The 27,312-nt window shown below is 42.5% G+C and overlaps 1 protein-coding gene across 5 annotated transcripts in view; it reads right to left on the bottom strand.

The window, feature by feature from the left end:
• The window catches only part of ARNT2 (aryl hydrocarbon receptor nuclear translocator 2), a 149,708-nt gene that overhangs the window by 72,242 nt on the left and 50,154 nt on the right, over nt 1–27,312 (bottom strand). For all 5 annotated transcript variants that reach the window (XR_005585543.1, XM_039491847.1, XM_039491845.1 and 2 more), the window contains exon 5: nt 25,086–25,299. Coding sequence is in view for 4 of the 5 variants with exons in the window: in XM_039491847.1 (XP_039347781.1) it covers nt 25,086–25,299 (214 nt within the window). In the remaining variant the exon portion in view is untranslated. The remainder of the gene's footprint in view (nt 1–25,085; nt 25,300–27,312) is intronic.

Genomic DNA, 27,312 nt, shown 5'->3' with positions numbered 1-27,312 from the left:
CGAGAGCAGTGGCTCTCAAACTCTTTTACTGGTGACCCCATTCACATAGCAAGCCTTTGAGTGCGACCCCCCTTAAATATTCACCTCTACCCCAATATAACATGACCCAATATAATGTGAATTCAGATATAACGTGGTAAAGCAGCGCTCCAGGGGGGCAGGGCTGCACACTCCGGCGGATCAAAGCAAGTTCGATAAAACGCGGTTTCACCTGTAACACAGAAAGATTTTTTGGCTCCCAAGGACAGTGTTATATCGGGGTAGAGGTGTATAAAAAAGTGTTTTTAATGTGTAATACCATTATAAATGCTGGAGGCAAAGCGGGATTTGGGATGGAGATTGACAGCTCGCGACCCCCAATGTAATAACCTCGCGACCCCCCGTGGGGTCCCGCTCTCCACAGTCCAGGTAGCTTGCAGAGGGATTTAAGTGGGGAGACTCACTCACTTCTCCATTCTTCCTGCACTGGCCTGTTTTCCAAGCCACAGTCTAGCCCCCCAAATTAATAATTAAAGTTTAGAGGGGAAAAAAATCACTAGACAAGAGTCAAGTTGATTCACAGATAAAAGCAACAATACAAGAAAGTGCAGATAATTAATTGTAGATAGAGAACGTGTGAATACAAGACCAACTTTCCATCCATTTGATCAGACAAATCAAATTAAGCAAGTTTAGTGATTTGCTATAAAGGCAAAAAAATCCTTCCCTGTACATGGAAAGGAGGAGAAAAGTTGCTTTCAAGGAAAAAAATATTTTTAAACTGAAATAGCCAATATAAATGCCTGAAGTGAAGCTTTTCGTAAAAACCAGAGAATAAAAATGCCTTTCAAAAAAGTAATAGAAATATTTCTGCTTTTATAACTAAGCAGCATACCAAAATATATATAAGCACCCTCTACAATACTAGATGGCTACTAAGTTTTAAATTGCCCATGTGTGTTCCTTTGGCACTGAATGCTTTGACAAAGCATGCTACCTGAAAGTCACAATTTTAAGAGTAGTGTTTCACTTTATAATGTCTTATAAAGATGTCAGATAGTATTTAATGGACCAGATCGTGCCCTGACTTACCCCCCCATGTAACCTCAGTGACATGCATAGGAGTGAGTCAGAAAATTATTTTGAGCAATAGATATTATGACACAGCTTTCAAGCAGCTTCTTTCAATTATCACTCAAATGTTTATTAGCCTTTGCATAGTTGAAACAATACAACTTGGTTATTATTAGAGTTTATGAATAAACGTTTAATATTAAAATAACGGGGATGGAGGTGAGGCTAATATTAATTAAACAGATAAAGGGCCAAGTTTTCAGCTGACCTTCAACTAGTTTCCAAAATTGTGCTAATGAATATAGGCTCTCTGGGGCAAGAACTGTTTCCTACAGGACTGGGTCCTCTAGGGACTGCTGTAATACAAATAAAATAATCATCATCATAACGACGTTAGGGTTGCAGAGTATGCATGACTGTAAACTGGGCAGATGCCTCACTACCCAGCCTGCATGTACCAATGTGTTTGTACACACAAGCAGTGGTGCAGGAACATCTGTGGACACAAGTTTAGAGGCTAGGTTTAAAAACATGAACCATGTAGCCTTTCGAGCCCCGTGTACTATATATGTTGACATTCCTTCTCACACACCCCATTAGGACACTATAAAAGGGAGGTCCTGATTTCTAATAGTGCCAATTAAGATACATGCATCTCAGATTGCCACTGATGTAAACCTAAGACTGTAAAAGAGGCTGTGAGATAGAATGATGCGTGTGGCAAAGCGTATTTTTCAAGAGCACTAGGGGAAATAAAAAACAGGCTTTCAGCCTTTATCCGCACTCCTAATGAGGTCTGGAAAGCCACAAAATCCTGATCTAATGCTGCATCACAATGTCTGTCATGATATTTTATCAGTGGGGTGACGCAGGACTGCATCAACACAACATCATCAGGTACTGAAGCCACATTACAGCCTCATCCCCCCCCACCCCACCACCACTCCATTCCTGACTACGTGGATTGCTCCATTCCTAACTGCATGGGGTTAAGAAATGAAGGCCCTGGCATTTTTTACCCTGTTGGATCCAGTTGCTTGGCATTCCCTACTTTGTCTGGTGCACACTTATCAGGCAGTTTGGGCAGATCACCAGTCACTGTTGCTCCACTTGGGAGCAAGTACCTATCAGAAGTGTGAATCTCCTATAGAGTCACATGTAGGGCTCGGAAGATCTGCTCACGGCTTGAGGATCAGGGACACAGATGGCCATCTGCTTTATCATCTCCAGAACTACAGTTTGTTACAGCTGCTCATGTGGTGGTGCACCCTGGAGTATGCCAAATTACAATTAAGCACAGAGCAAATAAATCACAGCTGCATGCCATACAAGCAGCTAAGATCTACATTCTGATGATAATTCTGTCATAAATTCATAAAATATTCATCCTTCTGAATCTGTTACACTAATACCGTTTTTCCTGGTGATATATGCTCATTTAGAATCTCTCCAAAGGAAACACATGTAAAAAACACATTTGATTCTGATGCCAGCAACAATATCCTGATTAATAAGGAAGTTTTGCAGAATAGTAATACAAATTACTGTAATATAATACTATACACATTATGAATACTTGTGGCACCTTAGAGACTAACAAATTTATTTCAGCATAAGCTTTCGTGGGCTACAGCTCACTTCTTTTGGATGCTGTAGCTCACGAAAGCTTATGCTGAAATAAATTTGTTAGTCTCTAAGGTGCCACAAGTACTCCTGTTTTTTGCGGATACAGACTAACACGGCTGCTACTCTGAAACCTATACACATTATGTGCATCTTCTCTTTTTTTTTCTAGTATATATTGTAGATCAGTCTTAAGAGAAAAGGTCCAATACGGGTGACACATCAACGTTACCATCTGGATCACTAATCAGCGTTTGCAGTAAACTGATTATTTTGTGTGTAGTTTATTTTAGTTTTAAAACTAAATCCTTCCCCTGCTCCAGATTTAGCAAGCACAGTGCCCACTTCCCAGCCGCAAGACTGCTCTGAATGACACTTGGGTCTCATCATCATTATAGTATTTGCAGAGCTTAAATTATACTGTAGTTTGCTTTGCAGAGAAACAGTGAATGAAAAATTGAGCAGAATACACATAGAAGCCAACATATAAACTGCTTGGATTTGGACATAACTGGTAACTTATTGAAAGTTCCCCATTACAGTTCAAATTCAAAATGCAGCACTGCTTAAACCAGTGTGTGGCAAACTTGCAGCCAAACCAGGGCTGCTCACTTAGGATGCAGCTGCACCAAGCAGGGCCTGAGTCAGATGACCCGAGGCTCAGGTATTTCCACAACCCCAGCACAATTGCAGATCAGCCTGAGCAACAGTGCTACCTGGCTAGGAACTCACAGGGCACCATACTCCAGAGATTCCCAACCTGCTCCTGCTCCCTCCCCAGCTTTGTCTGAGCCCAACCCCAGTATTTTCTGTGCCCTGCATTAACCTCGCTCCAGACTTGCCTCTATCTCCTGATCCACCCCAAACCCTCAGGCTCTGACTCTCCAGTTTTGACCTTCCATGTATCTGGACTCTGGCTTTGGTACAATTTAGCTTGTCTTTGGACTCTGACCATTCTCCTTCGACCTCTGGCCTGCAGCTGGACTCTGGCGACAGTTCTGATTCTGCTTTGGCTATGGACTCTGAACTCGGTATTGACCCTGGCCTGTCCCTGGATCTCGATTCCAGGACCAGCCCTACGCCCAGCTGTGACCCATGCTCCAAACACTAGGCCTGATTATCAGAGGCCGTGCTTGACACCCAACAATAAACCACCTGTCCCCTGAAAGGTGAACCACAATACAATCCAGGCTCCTGATGTTAGTTGCTATTGCTGTTGGTCAATAAGCGTAATGAGAGACAGGGTTCAGAAGATGAATTATCTGTGTAAAGTTAGAAAGAGCCATGCAAGGATCTCACCACTAATAAGAATGGCAAGTAACCAATCCAAAGCAGTGATGATACAGGCCACAGATGCTCCTATACTGTGACAAATTTTCAAACAGGTTCTAAAAATGTTCCCATGATGATCACAGGTGCATCTGTACACAAGTACAAAACCCTGACCCTTGCATGTGCAAATAGGTATTTGTGTATGTACCAGCCCGTTTGTCATTTTGATACTCAAATCCTTTTTTCATAACAGAATATCTGAGATGGACCTATGCCACAAAGTTCAGACCCAAGTCTGGAGTTTCTCAGTGTTCATGGGTTTCCAAGCTGGGATTTTGGCTCAAGCCTTTCTTTATGCAATAGCTTTCAAAAATTTGGCCCTCTGCGTTTAAACATTGCATGCTAAATTTTATAAGCGGATAATCACACACAGCCTAGGCTTTCTTGCTTTTTTCCCATTCTTTCTTTGGTGGATTTGATTCCCACTAGAGAGAGACACAAGGTGGTTGAGGTAATATATTTTATTAGACCAACTTCTGTTTGAGAGAGAGAGATAAGATTCCCACTAGACAGCTAAACCTAATTTCTAATTCTATAGCAAGCTCTTTTCCCTCTGCTTGATTCCTAGATCCTACAGTGTCTCTTCCTAAAGGCAGCAATTTAAGGACAAAAAAGAATGGTATGGCAGGGTAGAAGGTTACAGCTTTACTTCTTCAGGAATCCTCCCTACAGAGTTTCCTTCAAGTCCAGTTTCCTTCCAAATGCCCTTCTTCCCAAAGATAAAATTATCACCATCAGACATTATTTTCACAATGGCCAGCTGAGTGATTGGGGTCTGCTGCATGGCACTGTAATATGCCTCTTGAGACACAAAAGACCGCCTCTTCTCTAAACCTGGAGAAATTTATTTTCTCTCAGTCCCCAGCAATGTATATAATGAGACTTTCTACCTAACTCTGAAACATCAGGGATAGGCTGATGCCAGAGGCAGAATCTAGGACTTCATAGAACAATGGTTTGATCTGGTATAGTAAATCTTACATTAAAAGCAAATATCAAGCTTCACATAGTAGGCCACAGTGTCTCATTTTTAAAGGACAAAGTTAGCTTTTTTACAATTAATCTCAGCCCCTTTATTTTCTAAATATTCTTACTTTCCCCCTGGTAAGATAAAATAGATGACAAAATTAAAAGTTTGGTTTGGCCAACATAACAAAAGACGACTTTGTGCTCCTTGAAAATACTCCCCATGCTGATCAGGGAAGACAAATAAAACACAGGAATACTGCACCAAGAGAATCCTTATGAAAATCAAAAACATCTTTATTGTGGTATAATAAAAAAAGGAGCAAACCAGGATAGGGATGCAGGAAAACAAGAGGAAATGATTAACAATGAAAGCAAACTAATGGGCAAGTGACTGATGCTATCTGATGTGGTTCCAAATATAAGCTGACCGCTGGATTTAAGGGTCACTGGACAAAAGACTATTCTAGAGTGGTGCGAGTTACTAGATTTTTAATACTTTTAAAAGGTAACAGAGCCAATCTTAAAAATGATGTGCATGGAGAGTAGTTTCAAATAGAACTTCTAGCTGCAACTCTACCATGCTAAACAGCAATGGTCAGAAATGATTGATAATTAATTAATTATTATTATATTTGTATTGCAGCAGCACACTGGGCTCCAATCATGGAGAAGGGCCTCGTTGTGCTAGGCATTGTACAAATGATGCTCCCTACTCCAAAGAGCTTACAATCTAAGTACATTCTTGGGAGAATTTCAAGAGCACAATACAAAATGAAGTGCACGTTACATCTTCCCCATGGATCCTCAGTGTTTCCAAACTGGCCTAAGAGTAATATGTTCCTAATGCAAACGGGAAGACAAACTCAATACTCAATACTGACGCTCCTTCCTCCCTGGAACCCATATTTTATTTAACATATACACAGCCATGAGCACATGAAATGGGATGGTCCGTTAGAAAAGTGTCACCTTCACATCAGTTGCGCTCCTGAAATTAATGTGTTATTTAATATTTATATGCAGGTAACGTCCACCATATGCTAGGTACAGTCTGCGCACATGCACGAGGACACAGGCTCTACCCTAGCTTACAGGCTAAGGCCCCAATCCTGCGGGTGACAGGCTGACTGCTGCACTCACAAGGAGCTCCGCAGACTTAAATGGAGTTTGCTGTGGATGCAGCACAGAGTCTGCATGCTGTCCATTGCGGGATAGGGCCCTCGGAAGACCAACAAGAAAGCAAACAAGTTCGCTCTTAAATATCCAAATATGAAAGTTATACAAATAATCAACAGTACCCATTGTTATATTACAATGATAAAAATACAATAAAATAAATCCAAGAAAAATGTTTACCTGCCCTGTCCTCATTGAGCCGATCGATGGCTCCCACTGGCTGCAATTAAGAAGAGCAGGTAAACAAACTGCATTTTTACTCCAGGCTACAAGCATCCTAAGTTTGGGAAACACTGGCCTAACATATTATGGTTTACAAAAAGTCCTGATGAATTATAGCCATACCCGTACACAAATAGCACAAGTAAGAAATATACATGCTCACTATTTGATACGTAAAGAATACAGGCTGTACTGTTGATTTATTTTTCTTCACAACTATGCAGATGATATCTTAATGAATAAGTGGAGCAACTGTAACCTGTTAGCTCCAAATAAGTGAAAAGAAATCTCACCTTATCAAACATCCACGCTATTAAATATGCTATTCAGAATGAGCATGTATTCTATACCGTGGTTTTCAAACTGTGGGTCGCGACCCAGCACTGAGTCATGGAATGTAAGACACTGGGTCTCAGCGGCTCTGGTCAGCACCACCAACTGAGCCGTTAAAAGTCCTGTCGGGGGTACTGCCCTGCTAAAGCAGATTAGTCCCTACCTGTTCCGACACTGCGCTGCATCCCAGAAGCGGCCAGCAGCAGGTCCGGCTCCTAGGCGGGGGCGGGAAGGGGGGCTCCGTGAGCTGCCTCCGCCCCAAGCACTAGCTCCACACTCCCATTGGCCGGATCCCAGCCAATGGAAGCTGGGGGGGCAGTGCCTGCATGCCTCCGCCTAGAAGACAGACCTGCTGCTAGCCACTTCTGGGGCACAGCGTGGTCTGCAGTGCCAGGCCTGCCGCTGCACCCCAGCTGCGCTGCTGACCTGGAGGAAAGGCCGCGCCCCAACCCAGTGCCCCAGCCCCTCCCACACTCTGAACCCCTTATTCCCAGCCCCACCCCTACGCCCTCACCCCCGTACTCCAACCCTCATCCCCTGCCCTGAGCCCCTCCCATACCCCAAAACCCTCATCCCCAGCTCCACTGGGTCGTGGGCATCAACAATTTTCTTTAACTGGGTTGCCAGAAAAAAAAGTTTGAAAAGCACTGTTCTATACTGCACATGTTTCCTCTGTACTAATTAAAAATTCCTCAACTATCTATCACTTCATGATGGACAATGTAAATAATTGCAAGCCAGCAAAAGCTGGCTCTCTTCACTGGCTCAGTTCTCAGTGGAATTATTTTAAGCTCTGTATTGGTGTCAAATGTTTACTGCATTAAACTGTGACAGATGTTGTATAAGCATGAATGTCATGCTATCACATTCTTTCAATAGAATGAAGTGTGTATTCATATCAACAGCAATTAAAAACAAAAAAAAATAAAAAGGAATATGACTGAAATGTAGTGGTTTTTGTACATTTTTCTTTCCTCTATTGGCAAGAGGAAGAGCTGAGCTGTGGCAAGGGAATTGTACGGATTTTTTTAAATGAAGTAAAACAGCCCATATTGCAGATGTTTTCCTCATTTAACTTCTTACAAAGCTCATAAGGCCAAAAGGTCTCCATTATGTCTGCCCTCATATTTGACTAATCAGTCTGCATCATGTAATCTTCCACAACGTGGGGCAAACGTGCATCATCACAATGAAATTCAAAAGGCAACTATGTGGGCTTTTTGAGTCTTGCAACTGGGTTATTTTTAAAAGGCTAGTTTTACTTATCACATGTGAGCTTCGCTGCAGACAAAGCCTGCCAAAACTGAAAAGGCAACAAGTAAATGATTCAAATCACATGTTTAAAGCTAATCAGGTTAAAAAATAACAAAAAGGAGAATAAAGATTCTCAAAACTCCCACTTATGTAATGATCGTATTATTTATGCAGGAAGAACAAAAGCTATGCTAAGCACTATATTGGTGTGACCTTGAACAAGTAATTTAAACTCTCCAAGGCTCAGTCCCCCATTTGTAAAAATGGGATCGTAATCCTTCCTTCTCCTTCTCTTTGTCTGTTGTGGCTATTTAACCTGTAAACTCTTTGGGTCATGAACTGAATCTTACTAAAGGTTTGTACAGTGCTTAGCAAAATGATCTCCTGATCTCAGTAGATATCAGGTTAATCCGCTGGCGGGCCACGAGACAGTTGGTTTACATTGACCAACCACAGGCACGGCCGCCCGCAGTTCCCAGTGGCCGCAGTTCGCCATTCCTGGCCCATGGGAGCTGGAGGAAGTGGCACGGGCCGCAGGAACATGCTGGCCGCCACTTCTCACAGCTCCCATTGGCCGGGAACGGTGAACTGTGGTCACTGGGAGCTGCAGGCGGCCATACCAATGTAAACAAACTGTCTTATGGCCCGCCAGCGGATTACCCACCACTGCTCTAGGTGCTACCACAATACAAATAAATAATAATAGGGGTTAATAATTCTGTCTCCCCTATACAAAATGAGGTGAGCAGTTGTGCTGTGTGTTCTGTTACAGCTTCCAGATGAATTTCATGGAAAGCCCAAGTAGGAGAAAATTACAACAGCCCAGCCTGTAGGTGAGCAAGGCATGAATAACTGTATGTCCACATTAGAGAGAAGACAGACTTTCCAGAGCTGGAGATGGAACCCAAAACCCAGAGATGGAAACGGCTACTCCAAAATGCTTTCTCAACATAAGCCTGGTCTACACTACGCGTTTAAACCGGTTTTAGGAGCGTAAAACCGATTTAACGCCACAACCGTCCACACTAAGAGGCCCTTTATATCGGTATAAAGGGCTCTTTAAACCGGTTTCTGTACTCCTCCCTAACGAGAGGAGTAGGGCTAATATCGGTATTACCATATCGGATTGGGGTTAGTGTGGCCGCAGATCGACGGTATTGGCCTCCGGGCGGTATCCCACAGTGCACCACCGACCGCTCTGGACAGCGATCTGAACTTGGATGCAGTGGCCAGGTAGACAGGAAAAGCCCCGCGAACTTTTGAATATTTCCTGTTTGCCCAGCATGGAGCTCCGATCAGCACGGGTGGTGATGCAGTTAAAAATCAAAATAAAGCAAGAGCTCCCGCATGGACGATGCGGACGTGATCGCTGTAAGGGCAGGCAAATCTGTTCTATCAGCGCTCCGTTACAGAAGACGAAATTCAAAATCATTTTTTAAATATCTCCAGACAGACGCCATAGCAGGGACTCAGCGCACTGCTGCGTGACAAGCGTAACGGAAAGCCAAAGAATCAAATGGACGCTCATGGACTGGAGGACTCAAGCTATCCCACAGTTCCTGCAGTCTCTGAAAAGCATTTGCATTCTTGGCTGAGCTCCAAATGCTTCTAGGGTCAAAAACAGTGTCTGCGGTGGGTCAGGGCATAGCTCGGCAATTTACGCACCCCCCCACCCACCCCCAGAAGTGAAAGGGGAAACAATCCTCTCTTGACTCTTTTACATGTCACCCTATCTTTACTGAATGCTGCAGATAGACGTGATGGTGCAGCACTCAACACCAACATCCTTGCTCCCCCCACGCTATGGCTGGCTGATGGTACAATACGACTGGTACCCGTCCTCGTCATCAGCCTATTGGCACATGGGGCAGTGCAAAAGGACTGGTAACCATGCTGACTAGCATCTGTTAGGTCGATCAAGGGCGCCTGGTCCTAATTTTTCCTGGTAGATGGTGCAGTATGGCTGATAACCATCGTCGTCATAGCAACAGGGGGCTGAGCTCCATCAGCCCCCACCCTTCATGTGTAAAGAAAAGATTCAAGTGCCCCTGAACTAGCAGAGGGATGCTGGGCTCCTCTCCTACACACTCCTTACTGTCCTGTCTGGACTATCATAGCAGCTGGAGGCTGCCTTCCACTCATATCTCACTAACAAGTCACTGTGTCTTATTCCTGCATTCTTTATTACTTCATCACACAAGTGGGGGGACAATGCTACAGTAGCCCAGGAAGGCTGAGGGAAGAACGGAATCAACAGGTGGGGTTGTTGCAGGAGCACCCAATGTGAATAGAATACAGCTCATAATTTCTGCAGGATCTGACACAGAGCAGCTGTGCTCTCTGGTTCTCTGATACAGTGGTTCTCTAGTACACTTGCCCATATTCTACGCAGGACTGATTCTATTTTTAGATACCAAAAAGGAGGGATTGACTCAGGGAGTCATTCCCAATTTTGGCTTTTGCGCCCCTGGCTAAGAGCAGCCAGGGGCACTTATGACAGCAGCAAATGGAACAGTGCAAAAGGACTGGTAGCCACGATCATCTTATTACCAATTTATGGATTGGTAGATGGTACAGTATGGCTGATAACCATCTCTGCTGTCATGCAAAAGCAAAAGCATGCTGCTGTGTAGCGCTGCTGAATCGCCTCTGCCAGCGGCATCTAGTACACATACGGTGACAGTCACAAAAGGCAAAACAGGCTCCATGACTGCCATGCTATGGCATCTGCCAGGGCAATCCAGGGAAAAAAGGCGCGAAATGCTTGTCTGCCGTTGCTTTCCCAGAGGAAGGAGTGACTGACGACATTTACCCAGAACCACCCGCGACAATGATTATTGCCCCATCAGGCACTGGGATCTCAACCCGGAAATTCCAAGGGGCGGGGGAGGCTGCGGGAACTATGGGATAGCTATGGAATAGCTACCCACAGTGCAACGCTCCAGAAGTCGATGCTAGCCTCGGACCGTGGACGCACACCACCGATTTAATGTGTTTAGTGTGGCCGCGCGCACTCGATTTTATACAATCTGTTTTACAAAACCGGTTTATGCAAATTCGGAATCGTCCCGTAGTGTAGACGTACCCATAGAATTCCATGCTGGAAGAACACTCCAAAGTAACTTTATAAAAATATTGTAACTCACACATTAAGTGAAATATATTAAAACCTAAACCAAAGAACAAGATGTGAACCACACTCAGTTTTATGAACTGCATGGGCATTCCTACACCAACAAAATAAAATCAACAATAATCGTTTAATATGAATGCTACCTACCTCCATTAAAATTATCTGCCTGCTTAAAGGTCTCTTGAGAAATACTGCTGCTAAATGAGCTCATTTCCAGATGCTGCTTTTATTAGGTCATCAAGATCATGTCACAAGTAATTTCCCTGGCTACAGGGTTTTCACAGGTTTTAATTCTATTAAATAAAATAAAGTATAATCTGGTACCAGAATTTATCTGTGGTTTCTCTGTCAACATGAGCCAAGTTTAGATTTAACACCCTCTAACGATTTCCAAACTAGTTGCTGGAGGACACCAAGCCACAACCAAGGAACGACCACGCTAGTAGGTTCTACTGTACAGTGGCATTCATTTTCCATCAAAAAAATTCAGAACAAGCGAAGTCTGACAGAGCACAGTAGTACAGGATGGCGAGAGGAGAATCTGCCATGAATGCTCACTGTTCTTTCAGTCGTGCCTTTGGCAGCTAGGAAATAATTACTAGTAAAGGAGAGTTTCCACAAGAACCAATGCTACACCAGCTCCGTGCATAGAATTCCCTTTAAAGTGCATGCAAAGCAACTGTAGCACCAGGCCCTGCAGCATCAGACTCACACAGGATGTTATTTCTGTTGTTTCCATTTAACTAACATAAACTTCAGTTTGCCCTTTCTATTGCAAATCTCTCTTTAAAATGCCTCTGCATTACTGAAGTGTTATTAGTCCCACTTTATCTGAAGGTTGATCTTACATGCGGTGAAAGATTGGACAGCTATAGTCAACTTTTCAGATGTGAAGTCTGTGCCAAATTTAAGTGGACACTTAAGATAAACTGTTTTGGCCCTGATTCTACTCTCACTTAGGCCTTGGCTACACTTGCAAATTTGCAGCGCTGCAGCAGGGTGTGAAAACACACCCTCTCCAGCGCTGCAAATTGCGGCGCTGCTAAGCGCCAGTGTGGTCAAAGCCCCAGCGCTGGGAGCGCGGCTCCCAGCGCTGTACGTTATTCCTCACAGGGAGGTGGAGTATGGACAGCGCTGGGAGAGCTCTCTCCCAGCGCTGGCACTTTGACTACACTTAGCGCTTCAAAGCGCTGCCACGGCAGCGCTTTGAAGTGCAAGTGTAGCCAAAGCCTTACACTGTAACTCAACTGATGTCAGTGGAATTACACTGGTGCAAGAGGAGAATCAGGCTCTATTTTTTATGTTATTCGTTCCTCATGAATCAGAGTTTAGAAGCTTTTTTTTTTTTTTAAACTAATCCACAGAAAGTGTAAGGTAACAGTGTCTCCCCTTCAGTCTTACTATCTGCCATTTGTCATCACAATGTAATGCTTCTAGCTTGTGTTTCATTCTTGTGAGAGTAGTCTCACTCTGTGCACTACAAGAGAGCTGAGTGGGTGGAATTTAGAAAGGGACTCCATTTCTTATGCATTTTCTATTAAGCTTAGTTTGAAATAATCTCCCTTAATTAAAACACTGCTTGTTTTTCTAGTCTGCCTCTAGATAGTTTTTATACTTTACATAGCATCACAGAAAGGTGGGGCTGGAAGGGATCTTGAGAGGTCACCCAGTCTAGCCCTCTGAGCTGGGGCAGGACCAAGTACAGCTAAACCATCCCTGGCAGGTGTTTGTCTAACTTGTTCTTAAAAACCCACCAATCACGGGGATTCTATAACCTCCCTTCAAAGCCTATTCCAGAGTTTAACTACCCTTAGAGGTAGAAAATGTTTCCTAAAATCTAACCTAAGTCTCCCCTGAAGTAGAGTAAACTGATTATTTCTTATTCTCCATGTCCACTGATGGTAGGACAACAGATACGGTCCTCTTTATAAAAGCCCTTAACATAGTTGAAGATTTATCACATCCCCACTCAGGCTTCTTTATTCAAGACTAAACATGCCTAATTCTTTCAACCCTTCCTCCTAGGTCAGGTTTTCTAAACCTTTTATTATTATTATTATTTTGCTCTCCTCTGGATGCTCTCTAATTTGTCCACATATTTCTTAAAGAGTGGCGTGCAAAACTGGACACGGTACTCCAGCAGACGCCTCACCAGTGCCAAACAGAGCCGTCACACACAATATGCCTGTTAACACACCCCAGAATTATATTAGCCTTTTTCAAAACTGCATCGCATTATTGGTTCATATTCAATTTGTGATCCACAATAACCCCATTAGATACCACCTCCCAGTTTGATAGCAGATCATTGATAACTATTCTCTGGGTACAGTTTTTCAACCCGTGGTGCAACCACCTTACAGTAATTTCATCTAAAACACATTTCCCTAGTTTGCCTATGAGGATGTCACATGGGAATGTGTCAAAAGCCTTACTTATATCAAGATATATCATGTCTACAGCTCTCCCCCACCCCCATCCACTAGGCCAGTAACCCTGTTGAAGAAAGAACAAGGTTGGTTTCGCATGATTTGTTCTTGATAAATCCATGTTGGCTACTATTTATCACCCTATTATCCAACAGGAACAAAGGAAAATATACAGATCTTGGAAGCCTGACGTTGGGCTACACTTTGACTTGGCTTACCTGCCTGTGAAGGCACATGAGGGTGAGGCAGAACTCACCCCACAAGGTGTAAGTGGGTGTTATGTGCCTGCTATTTCCAGATCCCAAGAAGGTATGTGGGAGTTTAGAGGAAAGGAGGGGAGTGGATAGAGCCTTGCCTCTCCTACCCCAGCACACGGGCCAGTGCGGAGATAGGTAGTGGCAGGGACCAGCAGCAAATAACTACTTCTCTGGAACAAGAGGAGAGTAGGGATGGAAAGGTGCCACACTCAGGCACCATTCCTTCGTGGGGCTGCTCCTGGGTCAGTGCACCAATGGGTCACCCCACACACAGAGCTTGTAGCATAATCAACATTGAGAAGGTACCAAACTGAAGTTAGTTTGAGAGAAAATTCCCCATTCCACAGGAAAGATCTCGAGTCCAACGTTCCACTTTCCTAATATCTGTGGAATACCCCCAGAGAGCATACAGGGTTTGCAGAGGATTGAAGGTGAGTTCTACCATAAGGGGCTGAGAGAAGAACTTTGACTGCTTTATCTGCAATGTGTGAATGAAAAGTGAACTCTGACATTTCTATTACGTATTCATAAAACATTAGAAGTTTATAAAAAGGAGGAAAAAGATTGCTGAACTGTATATATTTCATCATGCCATGAACACAGTAAAGCAAAACAAAGCAGTCTGAGTAAATATTTAACAGCAAAAGCTGAAATTGATCCTTTTAAACATCTGTGATAACAGAAAAATAGATTGCAGTTTCCAAGTAGGAAATTCACTGTGAATGTTACCAAGAAATAACAACCACACGATCCTTATGTTCACTTTTATATGAATACCCCCAACACCTTCTGAAAAATCATATTAAATGCATTTGCTGGACACCTAGAATTATTAAACTGCAATGCGACTCTCTGAGGACTCAGTTAAAGCTACTTCATCTAGCAACCTTTACATCCAAATGTCAGAATTAGCGAAGTGATTGTGAAAATTCAACTGATCATTATTTTTCCTCTCAGACTTGTAGCCCAATAGTGATATCACCTTGAACTGAAACCCACAGCAATGGGGATGACCACTATGTTTGTGTAGGAGTTATTTAATGAACAGATTTAGCCACACCTAATTTGTTCCAACACTTGGAATTTTATTTTTCCAGCAACAGCCCCAGAGACCAAAGCAACACAAAATTCTCTTTGAACAAATTAATGAGATCAATCAGTTCCTTGTTCCATACCTTTAAATTACAATAATTTGAAAAGTCAATTATTGTGGGGTCTCTTATCTCGTGGAGACCAGACTAGCTTCTTCTACTTGGCGGTGATAACGTAGAACGTCCTATTGGGTTACAAGAAAATTAGAAACCTTTCCTTTCAGACCTTTACGTCTTCTTTCCTATACACCCAACACACAAATTCTATCCTGAGTTTCATCTCTGCAAGTTCATTGAGGTCAATGAGGCTAAATGGCAGTAACTGAAGGCAGAATTTGGTTTACAGTGTGTACGGACAACTTACAGTTTGAGGCACAGAATATTTAAAAGCTTTCTTGTACTGCCTGTTGCACCCTAGTTTAATCATAAAATGGGGCAGGTCTCATCTGTTAACTCCGCTGCTTGGACACCTGGGACAGCAAGCTGCTCTGAACAGCACCTGAAAATATCTAGGTTTGAGCTTCATTTTGCTAATGGTTTCTGAAGGGATATCCAAGAGCATAGATTTCTTGTTCTATGCCATGCCTAACCATACACAATCTGCTGTTCTCATTCATCTACTTGAGATCACCATGGAAAGTGATAATGCCTCGTTTCTCTAGCCTAAACTTGAAAGCCTACCACTGAGCATAGTGAATCTGGAAGGCACTAACTCTGATACCTGAAACTAACCAAAGATGCAAATTCAAAGGCTATCTGCACCATAGCAACTTTCATGCTGCAAGAACAAATAGTTCACAAAGCTGTAGGCAACTTTTTCACTGGAACAGCAGCAATGGCAACTGGCGGGTGTGAATGGAAACTGTTGCTTTTAACATTCCTTTATTTATACAATATGCCACAAGGATCATAAAACCCAGAAGCTTGCTGAAAAACAGGTATCACATGCTGATTTGGTAGTGTCGCTAGAATGAGCCAAATCTCTCCCAGATTTCACTGTTATAAATAGGATAAAACATCTTGCCAGGATTGGACACTTCTACAGCAACACCAGGCTGAAATTTGAATCCTCAGTGTTCACAGTAATCACTTTTGTAATTGCCCTCTGAGAGAATGTGGCAACTGTGCATTCCAACACAGTCCACATCCTGACCAAGAGGGGATGGCTTAGTGTGTCAGCTTCTGCTCTTAAATACCCCAGTTCCCTGGAATCACAGGCTGGAATCTTGGCATGGCTGCCTCATCCCTTCATCTTTCCAAACAAGATAAACTGAGTATTGTACCTACAAGCATGGGGTATTTTGAATGAGAACTTAAAGAGTTGAGGTTCTGACTGCTCTGCTTGGACATGAAAGATTTCGTGAAACTTTTCATAAGGAGAGTGTTTTTCTTTATGTAAGTTTCCCCTCCTCCTCCTTTTGGGTAGCATGCAATTAACCATTTAGCTGCCAGCATCCACTGCAGAGGAGGCTGCAGTTCACTGGTATTGTATAGAAAGTTTATGAAGAATGATGGCTTTACTTCAGGGTAAAAAGCATTAAGTAAATGTAAAAAATTCCAATTCACGATTAGTTACTGACAAAGTCTAGCTCTCCCTATCTGCCCACTGGCCAATACAGTCATTAGGTAGGGCCAGCCACCTTGCGATAAGGATCTATGATCCAAGTGGAGAGATCTGGATTTGATTCAACTCTCCATCACTTCCCAGGCTGCAAAGCCTGGGAACCTTTCAAAGATACATGGAGCCTCAGAGTTTCACAGTATACATAAAATAGTTCACAGGATCAAAAAGGGAAATAAGCTATTGCCCCTAGAAACAAGATTACACACTGCTAGCACTATACCACCTCCCTGGTATGGAACCAGCCCTGATAAACATGTACTCCACAGTACCAAATGCTACAGTAGAGATTCCCAAAGCAGCTTCACTACCGCTTTTGATTTAGCTGCTTGTCTTACAATCTCTACAATAGCACTTTTATCTGAACAGAACAGAACTTGGTTCCTTTAAGGCGTTTCCCTAACATGAATATGACACTTAAAAGCAGAAGGAAAGCTAGAAAAGCTTTATCTTTGGCCACACCAGATAAAACCCAAAAGGGAGGCCTTCTCCGGAGCCACTTCTAATTCCCATAACAACATTCAAAGAAGACATTCAAGGACACCCACCATATTGCACTTTCTAGTGGAAAACTTTTTGCTTCCTCTGAATTTCAGGCATTGGAGTTTCTTTTTAGCAGGCTAGTTTGTATTGCCAAAGAATCTGAGCCAATTCTAAACTATCATTGGACCAAGAGAAGATCTCTTCCAGTTACGGTAGAAAACATCCTATAAATTAAACTTTTTAAATGTTGTTTTCAGTGGATGTGTTCACTGAATTTCATTTTCATTCATCACTCATTATTTTTTATTATTATTGGCATGGTACCATGAAAGGGTAAACAAAATGGGATTTTCCAGCATGAAATTTTCAAACAGCTTCAAGGGGGCTTCCAGATGTACAACCCTACTCTTCTACAAGCAACTGAATAAGGGTCCCACCCAACCCCCCTTTAAGTAAGCAGGAGTCTCTCCATTGACATCAGTGGGAATTGGATCAAGTCAGAGTCTACAAACATGAGCATGCACAACATCCACATCTGCATTCATGTTGTTTGGGGAAAGGAAAATAGGTGTGCAAAGTCAGAGGACAGAGCAGGAAAGATGACATTAAGTAGAAAAAGGAGCTGACAACAAGTCCTGACACAAGTTTTCAGAAAAAAACCTTATTTGATCTAAAGAAGAATACAAAGCCATGATGGTCCCCGTATATTTAGAGACACAAGATGGGTGAGGTAATATAACTTAAAGCTTAAACTTAAAAGCTAAATAATGGCAAAAATCAACAGAAGAATACTATTTGCCAGAAGGCCAACAGAGAGGAGGTAAGGTAAAGCTTAAACTTTACAGAAGCTGATCTATAAAAGATATTACCTCACCACCTTGTCTCTCCAAAAGAGAATACTTATTCCTGAATTTATCTCTCAGATGGTGTTATTTACTGTCTGTTGAGCACTGACCATGTATTCAGTGTGGGACAAAACATCTTCCTTACCACCCCTCTGTTGGCCTTCTAGCAAACAGTATTCTTCTATTGATTTTGCCACTATTAAGCTTCTTTATTTTCACAGACAATCTGACTCGGTGTACAAACACCAGGACTACGTGGACATGCGCACGCAAACCAGTAACAGAATCCTTTGCGTCTGGACATGAAATTGAATATGAATGCCTCAACAAGCTATCATCACAGGGCAAATCTGCCATTCCAGAATCTGTACGGCAGGTTCCCCAAGCCATACGTCCATCCCCCAAATAAACTTCCACAATACTAAAGAAATATTTTTGTGAAAAGCTGTCATTGAAAATATTTTCTTTAATTCTATAAAAGCACCTATTAGGTCAACTATAGCTAAAGGATCTGTCACTGTTTCCATTATGAAGCCCTACTTCTAGTTATAAAATCTAGCTATAAAAATTTGTGCCAAGATTAAACTTGGCACATGAGTTCTCTGAGCAGAAGTTAAGTTAAAGTTAGCAACCAAATTCACTTAATCACCATTAAATCACACAAGTGCAAAAGTTTCTGGTTTTGATATTTTGTTTTCCTGCAACTCAAATCAATCATTCCTAAAATTAAATATTTCAAACCATGAGCTTGATTTTCATCTCACTTTCAGAAGGTTTTACAGCAATATAACTCCACTAACCTTAACAGAGTTCTATTCCTGATTTACACTAGTGAGAGATCAAAGTTAGGCCCCATTCATTCAGAATGAGGCTTACTCAGTTTTTGTGTATTCTACCACCCACCTGCCAACCACCTTTTAAATCAAAACATTAGATCAGCTTAATATTTAATTCCAGCTTCTGATAATATAGTATCATTTTTCTCTGTAGAACTGATAATATGTGCAAGATTGGATACGCATCTGGTGTATGCAGCCAACTCAGGTGCTCATGATAGGAGTATGCTCAATTTTATAGGTGTAGTTTTGCACACAAATATGGGAGAGATTGTCTTTTAGACAGGCTGTAAATTTAGCTCTAAAACAATTAAGTAGGATCACAGACTGCCCTTGATTCACTCTGAGACCAGCTCGAAGTTATATGATAACCTGAGCCTGCAACAAAGGGAGCTTTAAGTGTCGACAGAGAGCAGAAATCTTCCTTTCGTTTTTCTTGGAAAAGATGTTACTGAACATGAACAATCGCTACTTTGCATCAAAACTTTTCTATATACCAAAGTGAGTGCTGATGAGGGAGTTACTTGGATTGAAAAGGATCATTCCAAATCTCCTTTTAAGTTAAAACCAAGTGGAAGTTATATTAAAAAGTCTTGGCAGAACATTGGCACCCAGTTTATTTTAAAATAAGTCTTGAATATTTTGTAAAGGGGACCTGCCTCTTTTGTGAAACATAACACATAGTTCAGCATCTGATCTCCTAAAGTTAAAAACACCCAAACTTTAGACACACGTTTTATTTTTCAAAAACAAAATGCCATTATCAGTATTTTTCTGATTTTCTCTCCCCTTCCTCTCTCCCAAGTTTGGAGCCAACTTTAGGAATAGGTGGCCAAGCTCCTCAGGTTACTTGCCCATACTCCCTCCAGCTATCCCCGGGAATCTAATATCGGAAGAGCTGTGAGGCACAAACTTCAGTGTTCATTCTGTGAAGCCAATACACTTAACGTATCACTTTGCATCCCTTTCAGGCCAAAATGCCCACCTTGGCACATTTCGCTAAAGAGACCAACAAGTGGTATATGGTTCGAGAAATTCCTCTCTGTTAAATTGCCCCCAAGAGGCAGTAATCTTGTCTCCATGCAGATATTTTTAGACAGTAATCCCCCTAGCGCTCAAGGACTTCAACGTGGCTTCTAGAGCAGGGGTGGGCAAACTAGGGCCCGTGGGTCGCTTCCGGCCTGTCAGATGTTTTTATCCGGCCCTCAAGCACCCGCTGGGGAGTGGGGTCGGGGATTTACCTCGCTCTGCCCACCCGGCACTCACTTCCCTTGATGAGCACCATCTTCCGGTACACAGAGGCACACTGCGCAGGCGCGCCTTCTCCGCTCTGTTTCCAGGACTGGAACCCCACCCCTACGTGGCAGCTGTCCCCCACACACAATGCAGCAGTGCCCCCAATCCCCTCCTGGTCTCCTACGGCCCCACTCTCGAAAGCCTCAAAACCACCCAGGGGCTGCACCCGTCCCAGCTAGGGTGCCACTGCTGGCCCCTAAGAATCCCCGATACCATCCCTGTAGAGCCCCTCCCCACCACACCCCATGAATCCCTCCTCCCCCCACCTCAGTAACATCCCTGATAGGCCCCCCCCTCCATGCTACACTCCTAGAGTCCTCAGAATGTACTCGCTCACCTAGCACACGTAAACGCCTTCTTTAGGAGCACTGTTTGTCACTATCACATTTCAGTCCTTGCCTTTTCCAGCTCATCTTGATCCATACTTTCTTGGTGCTACAATGCGTTATCAATTACTCTACAATAAACACACCGACAACTGATCTATCCCCAGATACCCCCCCCCCCAAATCTCCGTGGGTATGAAACAACACAGAAATCAACCATTTTCCCTTTAGCCAAAAATAGATACAGCTCTCAACTAACTCGCAAGGAAAATGAAGGGCAAAAGGGGAAGATGACCCTCTTTACCCCGGAACTTGTTTTTGCCTGTTTAATTAGACACGTCTATGATGCCCATTGCTACAACGTCTGTAGTAGCTCTAACACCTTTACATTAATGAGCCTTTGCATATAGTTATGTGCCTACATGATCAACGACAAGCCTGCTGTCCTCCCATGGTTTGGAAGACTGTAAAATACCACTACTGACCTGACAAAGTGAATCAAGGCAAGTTTGTGTTTCTAGTCACACCCTAGATAACCAATTACACTTCTCTCTTCCATATCTGCCATCTTAGTCACTGGGAAGGAGTCACTAGTCATCTAAAACAGTGCTTCTCAAAGCCAGTCTGCTGCTTGTTCAGGGAAAGCCCCTGGTGGTCTGGGCTGGTTTGTTTACCTGCCGCATCCGTGGGTCCGGCCAACCGCGGCTCCCACTGGCCACGATTCGCTGCTCCAGGCCAATGGGGGCTGGGAGAAGCAGCATGAGCCGAGGGATGTGTTGGCCGCCCTTCCCGCAGCCCCCATTGGCCTGGAGCAGCGAACCGCAGCCAGTGGGAGCTGTGCTCGGCCGGACCTGCAGACAAGGCAGGTAAACAAACTGGCCTGGACCGCCAGGGGCTTTCCCTGAACAAGCGGTGGACTGGCTTTGAGAAGCACTGATCTAAAATATAGATAGAAAGTTCCCACTGTTCTCTGAAACTTCATGCCTTTAAACTGCTGCAGGATCTAACTTAGACCAGGTTAAAAATTCAACACTACAGAAATCTCGTATCCGCTCTGTTTCCCCCAGTGACTCCTGACAAGATATTTGCTAGTCACACTTAGTGCTAACAGTACAGACTCCATGATGCACGTGAGGGAGAGATAGGCACACAAGGATGAGGCTGCGCTTGCCCTCACAGCAATGGAGAGAAGATACAGCTGGGCACATTGGGTCCTGGTTTCAGAGTCCCTTTCTGCTGGAAGGCACTTTCTGGCCAGAGACCAGGCTGATGTCCCTGATATGAAGCCCAGCATAGCTTGGGTTGGGCCTTGGTTTTCTCCTCAGACTGTCACTGGCCTTATGTGGAGTCTCTTCTTGTGTTGTGAACAGTAGGACAACTTTTTTGTATCACATTCACCTTCCTTCAGTGAAATCACTGCACATTTCTCCTCTTCGCAAGGGATCGGGATGGAAGACCCTTTCACTACCTTTGGGCAGACAGCATTAATAGGTTAGGTCCATGGGACTCTGAATCCATGTCCTAGTCTCACCCTCATTTATTTCATCTTTGGGTGAAGAAATGTGAGAAAGAGCTTACTCTCTGTCTGTACATCACACTTGCCAATGGCAGACCCGGAAATGTTCACAACGTGCAGTGGTCTCTCTATGTCCAGGGATCACTAACAGTAGGGGCTAACTGGGAAAGTCAGAGCAATGTAATAACAATACTGAGCATTCATATCATGGTGCCATGCACATGCCAGAGGCTACTGCATGTGATCTGATAGAGGACAATTTAAAGTTGCTTCTGTGGAATGCTATTGTGTCTGTTCCCAAACCTCAGCAGGTGAAAAGGGTAGTTACAGGGATGAGGAAATGTACACTTAGAAGGGGGGAGAATATTAAAAGTCATAACTTTTCTAAACTCAACTTTCACCTGAAAATCCCCTTGTTTCCCTGTGTGGCCCCTCTGCTCAACAGCTGGTGATCATGGAAGGATGTGGGATTTTCCTGCTGCCTGTGGTGAACTGCACTTTTAGCAGGAAAAAAAAAATAAAAAAAATCAAACAAGCAGCTGGCTGCCTTGCAGTTTGCTTCTCTTTCAAGCCTTTCTGTTTTCCAAGATTCAAACAGCAATCTTGGAAAACAGAGTGAGGCCTGGGGTCTGCCCAAATGGCTCGATAAATACTAGCTTGAGGCAAACACTTCTCTGCGTGGCTCTTTAAAAAAAATATTTAATGAATTCAGTTACTTACATGATTTCATTACACTGATGTAGACGTTACAACCTGCTGCTGAATTCAGCATGGCTCGTGCTGGAGAAAGGGTGGTGTCTTACTGCATAAATTAGGTGTAGTGCACTTTGGAATATCTATGGCCACACTACTCAGAGAATGAAAGAGATCAAGGGGCTCTTGGAGTACCATAGCTTGCCATCTTATAAATGGAACGAAACGGATCTGACAGTCCAAAAGGACTATAGCTAATTTTAGTTTATGGTAGACTGCAGAATCAAACTACTTAACTTTAAAACTGAATTTCAAGAGTGAGTTTGTTGCTGTCTGTACTAACACAACAGTATGTAAGTTTCACTGGTGGGGTCTTGTTTTTAAAAGAAAGACTAAAACTGCAGCACAAGAATATTTGACAAAGGATTGGCACTTACTTTAGACTATTAGCATGAATTCTTTGTATTATCAGAGCACCAAGGAAACCCAATCATGGACCAGGACCTACCCCAAAGAGCTTATAATCTAAGTATATGACAAGAGACAGCAGACGGATACAGACAGATGGGAATACAAGAAAACAATTAGACTAGTCTTATACAAACTCTAGTTAAGATCCTAGAAACACTCTAAAAGATTGGTTCTTTCTGTGATGCACATAAATGTCATGGTGTTTGTGATAGTATATGTCTAATGTGTACATGCAATTCCCAGTACTATACATAAAGATCAGCTGCTGAATGTGTTTATGGCTGGAGAGAGATTTAATTGGCCCTTTGAAGGCTGAAGTACTGGCTCTATATATGCAATTGTGATAACTCTACACAGAAACCGGGTTACAACGTCCACACAAACTTGCTCCCATGCACTGCCCTCGTCTGCACCAGCTTGTAATGGCTCTAGACCCAGCCCCTTCAGCACCTTCCCATGCCCAGCATGGCCCCTGCACCACGAGTGAGGCAGGAGGGGCTGGCATAGGGACAACTATTCAGATTTTATTTCAGCTGAAAATTTCCTTGGATTTGGGGAATCCTCAGCTGTCCATTTAGGGCAGATTTAAATCCCTTTATGCTGATCTAGTAGCTCAAAGGGACTTTTTCAGGGAGAGGATTTGACCCCAAACGTGTTAAGTTTTTGAATGTTTTTCTCTCCATACAAAGGCAGGTTCAACGAAAAAGCAGCACAAGTTTAAAAATGCAGGAATATATTAAGAGTTGAATTTTCAAAAGTGCTCAGCATTGATCTAACCTTGCTCCTGTCTGAACAGAGCTAAGCGCTTTTGAAGATCCACCCCTAAGCGTTAAGCGAGACTCTGGGATAATTGCTTCTTAAAAGGGAATGCTCTGTATTAAGTGCTATATGCAATAGGAACATGTGTGCTATTTTTTTTTTATTAAACAAAGCACAAAGTTTTAGAGCTATGTGGATCTCAGCAGTCTGCACGGGTTCCTGTCAACATTCTCTTGGTTTTGATCCATATGGATTTTCACAGTTGAATTTTGCTTTGAGTTTCTGATTTGAATAAAGCAAATCTTTGCCAAAACCACATGACTCCAAAACCCCATGGAACCATTAATTTGGCACTTTTTTGATATGGAAGCTGTAAATTGTGCCCAGGTTCACTTGAAACTGGGCCACAGGCCTTTCAGTTATGAAACAGCAAAACTTCCAGCAAACAAGGTCAGAAGTTTGATTTCCTAAGGAAGTGAAAACCATGTAAGTTTTGCCTTGTTTGGAGTTTTGTTGTGAACATTTTGCACAGCTCTAGTATTTTTCTTTAGCCTGAGTATTCCTCAGATATACACATACTGCATGGCTAGACAAAAGGAACAAGCCTACACATTCTTTAAGTAATTCTGGTTTTCTGCTTTACAAGTTTCAGTGAAAATGGGATTTAGCTCCGTCTTGCTAGTTCCAACACAGCTGCCCTATGCCCTAGTAAGGAAGGTCACATCTACAATTGGTGGTACTCAGTCTTCATGGCTTTACATGCCACAATTACAAGATAAAGCTATGCATGTTTTAACTGAAAAGTAGAAAACCACAAAGTATGTTGTAAATCACACACTAGCTAAGAGCAGCAAATGTCTTGTTAAAAAACCACATGTGATTCTGAGTGAGCTGCCAAGCATTAAATCTTTTGAATATGGTTCTTCTTAACAGACCACATAAAACTTTTAGAAAAGTGTGAAAAATTATTTCAGATTTCAAAATAGATACAGGCATAAAGAAAACACATATTTGTGAAGAAGCTAAAAAGATCAGAGAGTAAGGAAGGAAAACATCACAGAATCCACACCTGGGCAAGCCAGAGATGTGAAGGTACAGCTAAGTTAAGGGTGGGAGGGGGCGGTGTCTACAAGCCAAACCTGAAGTCAAGTAAGTGGGGAGCAGATTCTAATAACACACATAAATGAATAAGGTCACCAGCATCATCGCACTGCCAGCAAGACAACAGCAGCCTAATCTCACTGAATTGCCGTTATTCTTAGATTAAAAAAGGCTAAACTGACCTAGGCTTTAATTGGGAGTTTGAACTTCAGCTGAGCTCAGAAGGGGACTACAATACAACGAAGCGCATATCAGATATATCTGACCTGTCATAGAGTTTTCAGATGTACACAGTTGCTCTCTCAGCTTTTCCACATCATCTGGATGAACCTGCTCATAGAGTGTGCTGCCAAACCACTCCGACTGTGGCTGGTTCAGCACCGGAGTAACGGAATCCGATACGTAGATGACTCTCCCAGTCTCAGCTGCAACTACAAACAGGAATCCATCTGCAGCCTCAAGGATAAGATGTTTCAGTTCCTTGCAAAGACAGGATTTAATTAGAAGGCCAGCAAGAAGAGAGAATTAAAGAATACATCTGTCACCCTCAACTCAACACTTTTTTGAGATCTGAATGGCTGGTCAAATAATAAGTGACCTACATTTTCAATGTGGCACTGATATAACAATGCATCCAATTTCGTAATGAAACAAAAATTGTTAATCTTAGTAACTACAACATCTTTTATTTGATGAGCTCAATGCAGTTTAGAAAAATTAACTAACTAAGCCTCATAACTCCCCTCCAAAGTGGGTATCATAAAAAAAGGCACAGACAGGGAAAATGACATGCTAAAGATAATACACCATTTCCATCCTTATTGAAATGTTCTATACAATTTAACAGAGTTTAAATCAACAGGATTCTTTTGAAGTATAATATGATCTTTTAGATATTATTCAAAATCTGTAAAATCTCATAAGGAACGATATATTTTTAATAGGTTTTTTTAAAAACATTCCAATAGAAACTATAGCAGACATCATAAAAACATTACTGAAAGATTAATAATCTCTATCAAATTCTGTAGAATTTTTCCACATAGGAAAGGAGGGTCACTACTGACCATTTCCATTTTTCAAACAGCCTCTTTTTATGCACAGAACTCAGTGTTCCTGTTAAAGAGCACCTACCTTTTTTGTGTGCACAATGTTCACTGTTGCATGCACAACCTGGGCAGTTAGTCACCCAACAGCTTGACTGGTGTGCGCAATTTGTTCTTTGCACGTATATGTATAGCAACTTTGGCGGAAGCAATCAGTTGTGCAAAAATGGGTTGATGAGGAGTGAAAAACATGGTCCTAACTTTTATTTCTGTTTACTCAGACTTCCTTCTTAACACCCACCCAAAAATCTGTTGCAACTGAAACTTGTATAGCAACAAACAAGGTTTCTCAAGCCTGTCTCTTTCATTGTCCACTTTATTGTTTTGATTAAATATTTTAGTCTCTTAAATAAGGGTCTCTGAGTGCTGCTGCTTCAGACTTTTGCGACTGTTACTTATGGTGGAGACAGGGTGCCTAAACAATGCAGGTCTGTGCTAGACCCTGCTGTCCACCCACTGTACATCTCACATTGAGTCTCTCACATTGACCTACAATGGAGCTTAGATAGCAAGATACAGTGTAGGGAAATTCCAAGCTCCATTGTGGGTTGGAGTGCACAAAATTGAACAGACAGTGGATGGTATTGGGTGATAAGGAAGAGATCTTAGTCTGGTAAACTGATACCATTGTCTTAAAGAGCTGTCACAGCTATCAGAAATACTGCTAATAAACTACATACTTCTGCTGACATGCATCTTATTTTTCACCACAGTGTCAGTGTATCAATTTCTGAAACACCAACTAAAAACAAGATGATTTTGTTAAAGTGGCCCACCTCCCTCTATATTAGCTGCAACTTCTAGAGGATTTATGACCCCATTTTAAATCCATTATTCACACAGTTGGAAATAGAAAAAATGTGTGCGCCATTCTGTAAGCCTCAAAAAAAAAAATGATACGATGAAAAGTGACTAGTCTGCCCTAAAGAGCAACAAGGTGGGTGAGGTGATATATTTCATTGGACCAACTTCTGTTGCTGAGAGACAGGCTTTCAAGCTTACACAGAGGTAAGAAGACGAGTCAAGTGACAATATTTGCAGTCCCCCAGAAACAAATTTAGAGAGACTCAAGATAAAAGTGTTATGTTTCACTCCATATTCTTTATAAAAATATGCTTACAATATGAACATGACATACCTGAGATGTACTTTATGCAAGAGATGGGTCTTGTAAGGTATCATTGGAAAGGTTATAGTTTACTGAATGTGATTATCCTATGTGTATGCCTGTATCATTTCTGTATCTGAAGTTAGGAATATTGACTATGTATCTGTATTTCAACTATGCTACTTTGGGTGACGCCCACTGTTAACTCTTCAGTACCACAATGGATGGCCCATCAGCAAGGACAATGGACCGTGGAAAGGCCTGGCTTTCCTGCAACGT

This window comes from Mauremys reevesii, linkage group 10, assembly GCF_016161935.1.
Source record: "Mauremys reevesii isolate NIE-2019 linkage group 10, ASM1616193v1, whole genome shotgun sequence".
Classification (NCBI taxonomy): Eukaryota; Metazoa; Chordata; order Testudines; family Geoemydidae; genus Mauremys; species Mauremys reevesii.
This window is presented reverse-complemented; position numbering and strand designations above follow the sequence as displayed.